This window comes from Hypanus sabinus, chromosome 21 (assembly GCF_030144855.1).
Source record: "Hypanus sabinus isolate sHypSab1 chromosome 21, sHypSab1.hap1, whole genome shotgun sequence".
Taxonomy (NCBI): domain Eukaryota; kingdom Metazoa; phylum Chordata; class Chondrichthyes; order Myliobatiformes; family Dasyatidae; genus Hypanus; species Hypanus sabinus.
The window spans coordinates 53,606,045-53,618,430 of record NC_082726.1 but is presented as its reverse complement, the minus strand read 5'-3'; the positions used below and the strand labels follow the sequence as shown (position 1 = coordinate 53,618,430).

The 12,386-nt window shown below is 42.9% G+C and overlaps 1 protein-coding gene across 6 annotated transcripts in view; it reads left to right on the top strand.

The window, feature by feature from the left end:
* The window catches only part of kcnma1a (potassium large conductance calcium-activated channel, subfamily M, alpha member 1a), a 924,908-nt gene that overhangs the window by 706,911 nt on the left and 205,611 nt on the right, over nt 1–12,386 (top strand). For all 6 annotated transcript variants that reach the window (XM_059946553.1, XM_059946552.1, XM_059946549.1 and 3 more), the window contains one exon: nt 10,768–10,877. In XM_059946553.1, coding sequence (XP_059802536.1) covers nt 10,768–10,877 — 110 coding nt within the window. The remainder of the gene's footprint in view (nt 1–10,767; nt 10,878–12,386) is intronic.

The window sequence follows — 12,386 nt, the reverse complement described above, 5'->3', positions numbered from 1 at the left end:
TGGAGCCTGGGAAGGGCTTCTGATCCAGTGACCCATCGAACCCTGATGTAGCACGAGGCAGTGTTCTTGGAGCTGTTTCTCCTTCAAGGAGGAAGCGGAACTGGGCTTATGCAGTCACAGGAGCAACATACACGGAGGTGCTGCACAGGGCAGTCAGTATCCATGAAGGACAATATACAGTCGAGAGTTAAAATCCAGATGAAACATCAACAGTCCATTTCTCTCCATAGATATTGCCTGACCCATTGAGTTTCTCCAGTATTTCGTGTGTGGTCTTCTGGATTGCAGGTTTTGAAGTGTTGTAAATGTAATTTATTGGTTTTTGGGACATTTTGTATGTAGTTGCAAAATGCCAGGATTATCTTAGACCGTAAGTCATAGGAGCAGAGTTCGGCCATTCAGCCGGCTCCACTATGTGAGCATGGCTGATTTATTTTCCCTCTCAACTCTTTACTTCTGCCTTCTCCTCATAACATTTGACGTCCTTACTAAATCAAGTATGAGCATCTACTTTAAATATATCCAATGACTTGGCCTCCACGTTCATCTATGGCAATGAATCCATTGATCCACAGATTCACCATGGTCTAGCTAAAGAAATTGCTCCTCATTTCTGTTCTAAAGGGACATCATTGTATTCTGAGGCTGTCCTCTCTTATCCTGGACTCTCCCACGATTGGAAATATCATTTGCATGTCTACCCTATCCCAGCTTTTCAGTATTTAGTAGGTTTCAGTGAGATCTCCTCTCATTCTTAAAACTCCAGGGTCACAGATTAAATCAAATCAAATCAAATCAAGTTTAATTATCATTCAAACCATACATGGATACAGTCGAATGAGACAGCATTCCTCTGGGGCTAAGATGCATAACATACAATCAAAATAGCGAGAGAAAAAAAACATACACATTGTTCAGCAAGAAAACGCGTGTCCGGTCCAAGACACTGAGCGAGTTGATGTTCCAACCCCTGGCTATCAAGCCTGTCATTCCATTGGTTGAACACTGGAGGGCAGCACGAATGGGAGAAGCCAGCCCCCAATCGAGCGCAGACACTGTGCTACACCACTTTTGGTCTAATACTAAACAGAAGGTGTTTGGGAAGCTGAAACATCTGAAGGTAGATAAGTCACCTAAAGTAGATGGCCTACACCCCAGGCTTTATAGGTTGTAGGGGCATTCGTAGTGATCTTTCAAGAATCACTTGAAAATGAAATGATTCCGAACAACCGGAAAATCGCAAATGCCACTTCACTCTTTTATGAAGGGAGGGAGGCAAAAGGCAGGAAATTGTAGGCCAGTTAGCCTGATTTGGTGAGATATTAGAGTCCATTATTAAGGATGATGTATCGAATTATTTAGATTCTCATGATAAAATAGGCCAAGATCAGCATGACCTTGATCAGGGGAAATCTTGCCTGAAAAATATGTTGGAATTCTTGAGGAAGTAACGGGCAGGATTACATAAAAGAGAGCTGGTGTCGTTCATTTAGATTTTCAGAAAGTCTTTGACAAGGCGCCACACATGAGACTGCTAAACAAGGTCGGAGCCCATGGTATTACAGGAAAGATACTAGCGTGGACAGAAGATTGGCTGACTGGTTGGAGGCAAAGAGTGTGAATAAAAGGGGCCTTGTCTGGTTGCCTGCCAGTGTCCAGTGATGTTCTGCAGCTGTTGGGTCTGCTACATTTCACATTATGTGTTAATGATCTGGATAATGGAATTAATGGCTTTGTGGCCAAGTTGGCAAATGAAACAAAGATAGATGGAGAAGCAGGTAATATTGAGGAAGCAGGGAGTCTGCAGAAAGACTGTACAGCTTAGGAAAATGAATAAAGATGTAGCAAGTGGAACACAGTGTAGGGAAGTTTATGGTCATGCACTTTGGTAGAAGTAAAGGCATAGACTATATAATAAATGGTGAAAGAATTCAAAAATCAGAGGTGCAAAGGAACTTGGTATTCTAATGTGAATTCCTTAAAGGTCATTTTCAGGCTGAGTCAGTGGTAAGGAAGGAAAATGCCATGTTAGCATTCATTTCATGAGGACTTGAATATAAAAGCAAGGATGAAAAGCATTGCATTTGGAGTATTGTGAGCAGTTTTGGCACCCATATCTAAGAAAGGATGTGCTGGCATTGGAGAGGGTCCAGAGGAGGTTCAGAAGAGTGAAAGGGTGAATGCATAAGGAGCATCTGATGGCTCTGAGCCTGTCCTTACTGGACTTTATAAGGATGGCTGAGGTTCTCATTGAAGCATTCAGAATATGGAAAGTCCTTCATAGTTGGACATGGAGAGAACGTTTCCAGTAGTGGATGTGTTCAGACAAGAGGGCACAGCATCAGAAAAGAAGGGCGGCTCTTTACAACAGAGATGAGGGTGGTGAATCTGTGGAATTAATTGCCACAGATGGTTGTGGAGGCCACATCTTTGGGTATGTTTAAAGTGGAGAGTGATAGGTTCATGATTAGTAAAGGTGTCAAAGGTTACAGGGTGAAGGCAGGAGAATGGGGCGAGATGAACAATAAATCAGGCATGATCAAATGACAGAGCAGACTCGTTATGTTGCCTAGTGCATGAGTTCCACCTGCCTTTATTTGGCCGATAGCCCTCTACACCAAGCATCAAAGGGGATGGCTGGCAGATTTAATTGAAAAGTGTATAAGTTGTGAGAGACCTGGTTAGATTAATTTCCCTGGGTAGAGAGAACTCTAGGTAGACTGGAAGGATTAGAGAAGTTATTTCACTCAACAGATCTAGAAGTCACTGCCTGAAAGAGTGGCAGGGACACTCAGTTGAATCTCAGGGGTATATATGATGGCATATATGTACTTTGATAATAAATTCAACTTGAAATTTGAGTTCAAAGTAAATTTCACAGTAATTTTTTTTTATTGAAGTGCATACATGGTATGTCACCAAATGCATTTTCTCTCAGGCATTCATAGTAGCACAAAGAATCAACGAAAACCTGCACACAAGGACTGACAAACAATGTGCAGAAGAGAAGCTATGCAAATGCGAATAACAAATAAATAACTGAGAACGTCAGTTGTAGAGTCCTTGAAAGTGAGCCCATAGGTTGTGAATAACACACACAAAATGCTGGTGGAACACAGCAGGCCAGGCAGCATCTATAAGGAGAAGCACTGTCGACGTTTCAGGCCGAGACCCTTCATCAGGTCAGGGTCTCAGCATCTGCAGATTTCCTGGTGTTTGCTCCATAGGTTGTGAAATCAGTTCAGAGCTGAGGTTGTTCATGCTGGTTGAGGAGCCTGATGGTTGAAGCATAGTAACTGTTACTGAACCTGGTGTTCTGGGACCTAAGGCTCCTGAACCTCCTTGCTAATGGCTGCAGTGAGAAGAGAGCATGGCCTGAACGGTGGGGAGTCCTTGCAGCAGTTAAAAATTGTCCAGTGTGCACTTAAACTGTAATAACCAATAGGGTTATGAATCAAGAATTGAGAACAGGAATACATCTAATATCTCGTTTTGGCTATGGATGTGTCAGGCAGGATGGTTCCTTCTGTGCTGGAAAGGTCAAATGGTTCTGTGGTTATTTAAGGGTGTGAATTTGTTCATGGGAAGCTATTAAAGACCAGACTGCAACAATGATGTGTTTTAATAAAGAACCTAAACTTGTCACCAGAAAAGCCTGAACTAAGTGCGAGGATATAAAATCAACAGCTCGCGTTTCTGCAGAACGGTTCATGATCTCTCGTCTCCCCAATGCACATTATACCCTTTGAAACACTTTTGCAGTGCTGTCATAGTTATGATGTAGAGAAATGCAGCAGCCAATTTATGCACAGCAAGCTCTCATAAACAGCAATGTGATAATGACCAGGTAATCTATTATAAGTGACTGGTTAAGGAAAAGTAATACTGGTCAGGACAGTAGGGAGAATGCTCTTGCTCCACTTTCAGAAAAACGGTTGAGTTCAGATGCCTGACTAATGTCCATAAAGTCTCTAAACAGCTGTCTGACAAACCCTTCCAATCCGTGAGTGGCTAAATCCCGTCCTTTGTTCTTGTGGGGAGTTGGGATTGATTCCATGAACTATGATAAGTTCCTTCTGCAGGTCTTGTTAGTTTTGAAAACTGAAAGTGTGTTCTTACTCAGTGCAGTCGTTTTACAGAGCCAGCTGTAAGATTGGGGATCAATTTCCGCTGCTGTAAGGGGTTTGTACATTCTCCCTGTGACCACATGGTTTTCCTCTTGGTGTTTTGTTTTCCTCCTACATTCCTGAGACATATGGTTAGAGTTCGTGAGGTGTGGGCATGCTGCATTGATACTGATGGCACTTGAGGGCTGCCCAGCACAATCCTCTCCGATTTGATTCGACACAAAATGATGCATTTCACTGTATGCTTCGATGTTCACTCGACAAATATAGCTGAAGATCTTTACCTACTTTTTTCCCAGTTGAAATTATATTAAGTCCTTATATATAGTTAGTCAATAGCTTGGCCAGAGTTGATTTCCAGAGAGATCGATAATGAGCCCTGTGTTGTCTTACACCTTCAAGAGGTAGTTCATTCAAAACACGAGATTGCAGGTGCAGGATTTTGACTCAAGTTGTTGATAGCCTCTTTGCTCCCACAGATGCTGCTCGAACTGCTGAATTCCTCCAGCTCATTGTTGTTCATGAAGCCACTGTTCATTGTTAAGTTTAAAGGACTGTGATAATTCCAATTATTGTTCACTTGGGCCATGAACATAATAATTATTTCTGAAGAAGAAGCTTCACTGGAGGATCACAGTAACTTGAAAAATATAAATATGCAGATGATGGAAATCTGAAATAAAACCTGAAAGTAAACATGGGGTCAGTCAGCATATGTGAAGGAAGAAACAGCTAACATTTCGGGTTGGAGAACTTTTAGAAATGTTGCCAGAGCTCAAGGGACTGAGCTTTGGAGAGAGACTGAGCAGGTTATCATTGGAGAATGAGGGTGATCTTATAGAGGTATATAGATAGGGGAAGTATGTATAGTCTTTTTTCCCCAGGAGTGAGGGGGTTCAAGAACCAAAGGGCAAAGTTTTAGGGTGAGAGGGGAAGAATAATTTCAGAACTTGAGGGACGGCATGGTTGCATAGCATTTAGCGTAGCACTATTACAGCGCTAGCTGTGAGATTGGGGTTCAATTCCCACAACTGTCTGTAAGGAGTTTGTACATTCTCCCCGTGAGCAGATGGGTTTTCTCCAGGTGCTCTGGTTTCTTCCCACATTCCAAAGACAGGGTTAGTGAGTTGTTGGTGCTGTAGTGTGGCGACACGTGTGGTGCCCAGCGCAATCCTTGCTGATTTGATTTGATGCCATCAATGCAGTTCACTACATCTTTCAATGTTTTGATGTACATATGAGAAAGAAAGCTAATCCTTAATCTTTAACTTAATTGGCCAGAGGGTGTTCAGTATATGGAATGAGCTTTCAGAGGAAGTAAGTGACACAGTTACATTTAAAAAGTACACAGGTATGGACGCGGATCGGAAAAGTTTGGAGCAAGGGTTTCCCAACCTGGGGTCCACGAACCCCTCGGTTAATGGTAGGGGTGCATGGCATAAAAAAGGTTGGGAACCCCTGGTTTAGAGGGATATAAGCCAAATTTACTCAAATGCAATTATCTTCGGTGGGTGTCTTGGTTGGCATGGAGCAGATGGGCTGAAAGGCCAGTTTCTGTGCTGCATGACTCTACAGTTCTATGACCTGAAATGTTAACTTATTTTCTCATCCTACCGGCACTACCTGCTTCTATCACTTTCTGGTTCACACTATTTCCTAACCTTCCTACCTTTAGCAGGTACTGTACCTCCATAAGATAACTGGACCTAGATAGGAGACCTGGCGCACAGATTGTGCCTGTGGTTTCTTATATGTTGCAGGGTTGGAGAGCAGCCAAGGTTACAGTCATTCAGATTTCATTTTCTAATATTGAGTCGCTTTCAAAAGTAAAAAATATGATTTCTCTTCCTCATCCATTTTCAGCTGTCATGGAATAATGAGTAGCAATGTATTCTCAATGACCTAATCACAAGTTCATGATCTAAAATTACTCGTTAGTCAGACTTGGCTACGAGAGGCCGCATCGGCGGAGTGAAAAATGAGGAAGTTGCTGGTATAGCAGGGCACATTTGTAAAGATTGGTTTGAAGGTTGCCATGTTGGACAAAGAGTGTGTGTTACATTTTGAGTCCGGCTGTTGCCTCGACTCATTGTCAACAACTGAGACAAGCCTTTTGGGAAAAGAGCTTTGTTATTGAGGCCAGCTTCAATGAAGTATAGCATGCAGTGGTTAAATTGCTGGACTGAATCCAGAACTCTGTACTTTGATCTGGAGACATGAGTTCGAACCCCACCATGACAGCTGGGGAATTTAATTTGAATTGACTAAATAGAATCTGTAATGAAAGCGTGTAACAGTGATTATTAACATAGAGCATAGAAATGTACAGTGCAAGAACAGGCCCTGCAGCCCACAATGTTGTACTGAACTAATTAAATTAGTAATTAAATGCTTAACTAAACTAATCCCTTCTGCCGACACAATGTCCACATTCCTCCATTTTCTGCACATTCATGTGCGACCTAACATCCTTTTGAAATTCCTCTATTGTACCTGCTTCCATTACCGCTCCTGGCAGCATTTTCCACATATGCACCACTCTCTGTGTGAAAAGATTTGCCCTGCACATGTCTTCTGAGTTCACCCCCTTTCATCTTAAGTGTACGACCTCTAGTTAAGCTGCCAGTTGTTCGGAAAAGACATCACGTTCACCAGATTCAAGTTTGTTTATCACACTTACATAGAAGCATACAGTGAAATGCATCTTTTGCGTCAGCAACCAGCATACCAAACGACGTGCTGGGCGGTTCAAAAGTATTGCCGCACATTCTGGCACCAATATAGCCTGCCCACAATACAACTGACCTTCAAATTCACCTCCAGTCTCCTTTGGGAGAGGGAATCTGCCACCCTCATCCATTCAAGCAAAGATTCATAGAAACATAGAAAACCTACAGCACAATGTAGGCCCTTCAGCCCAGAAAGTTGTGCCGAACATGTCCCTACCTTAGAAATTACTAGGCTTACCCATAGCCCTCTATTTTTCTAAGCCCCATATACCTATCCAGGAGTCTCTTAAAAGACCCTATCGTATCTGCCTCCACCACCGTTGCCAGCAGCCTGTTCCACACACTCACCACTCTCTGCATAAAAAACTTATCCCTGACATCTCCCCAGCACCTTAGACCTGTGCCCTCTTGTGGCAGCCATTTCAGCCCTGGGAAAAAGCCTCTGACTATCCACACGATCAATGCCTCTCATCATCTTATACACCTCAATCAGGTCACCTCTCATCCTCCGTCGCTCCAAGGAGAAAAGGCTGAGTTCATTCAACCTATTTTCATAAGGCATGCTCCCCAATCCTGACAACATCCTTGTAAATCTCTTCTGCACCCTTTCAATGGTCTCCACATCCTTCCTGTAGTAAGGCGACCAGAACTGAGCACAGTACTCCAAGTGGGGTCTGACCAGGGTCCTATATAGCTGCAATGTACAATGTTTTGTATGCAAAACACAACCCTGAGATTCATCTTCCCCATGGACAGCCACAAAACAAAGAAATCCATGGAACCTGTTCAAAGAGAAACATCAAACCAAACCCCCACGTGTAAAGAAAAAAATCGCGCAAACAGTGAAAAGCACAGAATATGAAACACCAATCCACAAGTTCATCAGAAGAGTGCAGGCATATTCAATTCCCTTCACAGTGACTCCATTCCTAGAGCAATGTTTTAGCTGTGTTGAAATGGCCCAGTGAATAATTTAGTTTTTATGACATGTTAGAATGGAGAATGATGACATCAATGCTCTGAGAATGAGTCATTACACTATCATTGCATTGAGTTCTCAAAAGGGAAATACCTTCATTTCTAGGATGGAGATACTCAACTTTTCAGAGTTGTGGATATTGTTCCATTATTAGCCCAGAAAATTATAGACCAGTGAGTCTTACTTCAGTGGTTGGTAAGTTGATGGAGAAGATCCTGAGAGGCAGGATTTATGAACATTTGGAGAGGCATAAAATGATTAGGAAAAGTCAGCATGGCTTTGTCAAAGGCAGGTCGTGCCTTATGAGCCTGATTGAATTTTTTGAGGTTGTGACTAAACACATTGATGAAGGAAGAGCAGTAGATGTAGTGTATATGGATTTCAGCAAGGCATTTGACAAGGTACACCATGCAAGGTTTATTGAGAAAATAAGGAGGCATGGGATCCAAGGGGACATTGCTTTGTGGATCCAGAACTGGCTTGCCCACAGAAGGCAAAGAGTAGTTGTAGATGGGTTAGAGGTCACCAGTGGGGTGCCTCAGGGATCTGCTCTGGGACCCCTACTCTTTGTGATTTTTATAAATGACCTGGATGAGGAAGTGGAGGGATGGGTTAGTAAATCTGCTGATGACACAAAGGTTGAGGGTGTTGTGGATAGTGTGGAGGGCTGTCAGAGGTTACAGCGGGACAGTTTTAGGATGCAAAACTGGGCTGAGAAGTGGTAGATGGAGTTCAACCCAGATAAATGTGAGGTGCTTCATTTTGGTAGGTCAAATACGATGGCAGATTATAGTATTCTTGGTCAGACTTTTGGCAGTGTGGAGGATCAGAGGGATCTTAGGGTCCGAGTCCATAGGACACTCAAAGCTGCTGGGCAGGTTGCCTTTGTGGTTAAGAAAGCATACGGTGCACTAGCCTTCATCAATCATAGGATTGAGCTTAAGAGCCGAGAGGTAATGTTGCAGCTATATTGGACCCTGGTCAGACCCCACATGGAGTACTGTGCTCAGTTCTGGTCGCCTCACCACAGGAAGGATGTGGAAACCATAGAAAGGGTGTAGAGGAGATTTACAAGGATGCTGCCTGGATTGGGGAGCATGCCTTATGAGAATAGGTTGAGTGAACTCGGCCTTTTCTCCTTGGAGTGACAGAGGATGAGAGGTGATCTGATAGAGGTGTACAAGATGATAAGAGGCATTGATCATGTAGATAATCAGAGGCTTTTTCCCAGGGCTGAAATGGCTAGCATGAGAGGGCACAGTTTTAAGGTGCTTGGAAGTAGGTACAGAGGAGGTGTCGGAGGTTAGTTTTTTTTTACGCGGTGTGGTGAGTGCATGGAATGGGCTGCCGGCGATGGTAGTGGAGGCGGACGTGATAGGATCTTTTAAGAGACTCGTGGATAGGTACATGGAGCTCAGAAAAATAGAGGGCTTTTGATAACCCTAGGTAATTTCTAAGGTAAGGACAGGTTCGGCACAGCATTGTGGGATGAAGGGCCTGTATTGTGCTGTAGGTTTTCTATATTTCTATGACAGTAACACACGAAAGCCAGTATAAAATCTGCAAATTTACTCCTATTCTAAATATTAGCAGGAGAACTAGCAGAAGTCAGTGAGCATTTGAGAGAAAATGGATAACAGGGAAACAAGAAGGAATAGAACTGATAGCATAGACATCGGGCTGAATGGTCTCATTTTTTGGTATATCAGGGTGTCAGAGAGCAAGAAACTGTCCCAAGTCAATGAGTGAGTATCAAAATGCAAAAACATCTGCAGATGGTGGAAATCTAAAATACAGAGCAGATAATGCTGCAGATACTCAGCATATGTGAAGAGAGAAACATTTAAGATTTTAGGTTGATGTTCTTTCATCAGAACTGGAAACGAGAGGGGGCGAGAGGAGAAAAATGGAAAATTACTAAAGAAGCCGAAGGAACTCAGCAGGTCAGAGAGGAAGGTTCCACAAAGCAGTCACCTAAACTGTACTTGGAACATATAGCAAGCTTTGTTCTCAACACCACTCCACCCAACCCCATCACAATTTAACAGCAACTTAGAATGTGTTTGCCTTCTCACTTCTAGCGTCAATGGAAGGTGAATGACCTGAAGCATTAAAGAACATAGAACCAAAGACCAGCAGGCATAGGAGCAGAATTAGCCCATTTAGTCTGCTCCACTATTCCATCATGGCTGACTTATTATCCCTCACAACCCCACAGTCCTGCCTTTTCCCTGTAACCATTGACGTTCATACTAATCAGGAACCTATCAATCTCCACTTTAAGTATAGCCAATGAACAATGCACACAACTCTACATCAGTAGATTGTCTCTGTATTGATGATACGTCCAGCATTTGCATTTTTATGAATAAATGAACTTTTCTCCTCATTGGCTTCAGGATAGAGTTGGCCTGATGAGGTTGAGGTGAAAGCTGCAGTTGTCAAATGAAGTGCTCAAAACCTAAATGTAATGTTGACTGTGTGTATCTAGTTCAATATATTATTGCAGATACTAATCATGACTGAAGGTCTGGCTTACTGTTAATGGGCAGTGATTGTGACAAAGGCAACACTAATGGAACTTCTCCAATCTCATTTTATTGGCTCTCTGTGAGAAAAATGACGAGGGGAATGGAGTGTCTGATTTAATGAGCTTTCATTTCCCTAGTTAAGGGATTCAGGTTTTCAGATCCAAGCAGTAACATCAATGCATTGAGAAGACTGGACAAAATTCTTCTGCTTTTCCTATAATAAGGTGAATCAATATTCTGCATATCCTCATGAAGGGCCCGAAACATCGACTGTTTATTCCTCTCCATAGTTACTGCCTGAGCCGCTGAGATGCTCCAGTATTTTGTGAGTGTTACTCTGGATTTCAAACACCGGCAATATCTCTTGTGTTTTTAATATTCTGCTTCTCTTTCTATTCTAGATTGAGGAGGATACCTGGCAGAAATACTACCTGGAAGGTGTGGCAAATGAGATGTACACAGAATACTTGTCCAGTGCCTTCATAGGATTGTCCTTCCCAGCAGTTTGTGAGTAAGTAATCCTGTTTTACTGTTTTCACCGAACCTGATGGCTATAATTTAGTTAGAGATACAGAGTGGTAACAGGGCCTTCTAATGAGCTTATGCCACCCAGTTACACGTATGTAACCTATTAACCTACTAACCTCAATGCGTCCTTGGGATGTGGAAAGACACCAGAGGAAACACACACAGGGGGAATGTAAAATCTGGAATTATAATTTTCCTTATTCCTCCAGTGTGAGAGCTAAGTCTTCAATGCAGTTGGGAAGTCTCATTCTAGTTGTTGGTGCACAGACAGCAATAATTATCTTCACATTGACTATCTCACCCTGAAGTTGTAAGGAATGGTGTGTGAAGTAGAAGCACCACTTGAGGCCACTGCCGCTAAGGCCCACACTGCACCTGAAAGCTCGTGCATTACTGAGAGCCGGGAGGAAAAGAAGAACGTTGGAGAAGATGCCTACAGAGATGCAGACGCATGTATAAGGTAGTTAAGAAGGCCCTTGGGATACTCGGCCAAGCTGCTGGAGACTAGGACAGTGAACACATGCTTGAGCTGTGTAAAAACATTAGATAGGCCACAGCTGAGCACAGTTCTGCGAGGAAGGGAAAACCAGCTCTGGAGAAGAATCCGGGGATATTTATTAAGATGTAGGCAAGGCTGGTATATTGTAAGCGTCAGGTGATACATTCAAGGCTAGTTCTTCTTCTATGGACTAAGGAGAGATTGATCTGAGATGCACAGAATTATGATTCTAGGCAGACTAAATGAATGAAACCATTTTCTTTAGTGGCAAGGTTAATAACCAAGGGGGTGTTAGTTTAATTATTGTTGACATTACAGGGAGGTGAGGGATAGGAAATATTCTACTCAATGAGCAGGGCTGATATGGTCTCTAACTCACAATCTGAATGGGTGTGACAGACTCGGACCCTTATTGCTTTAATGATAAGTCAGAGTACAGGAATGAGACAGAGAGCTTAGTGACAACAAAACTGATTACCAACTTCAGGAAGGGGAGCGATGCACGTGCTGCTGTCTACATCAACATTGTTGAGCTTGAGAGGGTTCAGAGCTTCAAGTGCCTAGGTGTGAATGTCACCAATATCCTGTCCTGGTCAAACCACATTGATGCTAAGCCCAGGAAAGCTCACCAATGCCTCTACTTCTGAAGGAGCCTTAAGACATTTGACATGTTCCCGTCAGCTTTTTACCGATTTTTATCCATGCACTATAGAATGCATCCCATCTGGACACATAACAGCTTGGTATGACAACTGTTGTGCACCTGACAGTAACAAACCGCAGAGGGTTGTGGACACATTACAGGAACCACTTTCTGGACTCTGTCTAAGCTTCTCATTGCCTCAGTAAAGCAGGCAGCATCATCAAAGACCTCACCTACCATGGACATTCTGTCTTCTACCCCTCGCATTATGCAAATGTCTTCTTCCCCTTACGCATTAAGAAGATGCGAAAGCCTCAGAATACATACCACCAGACTCAAGGACAGTTTCT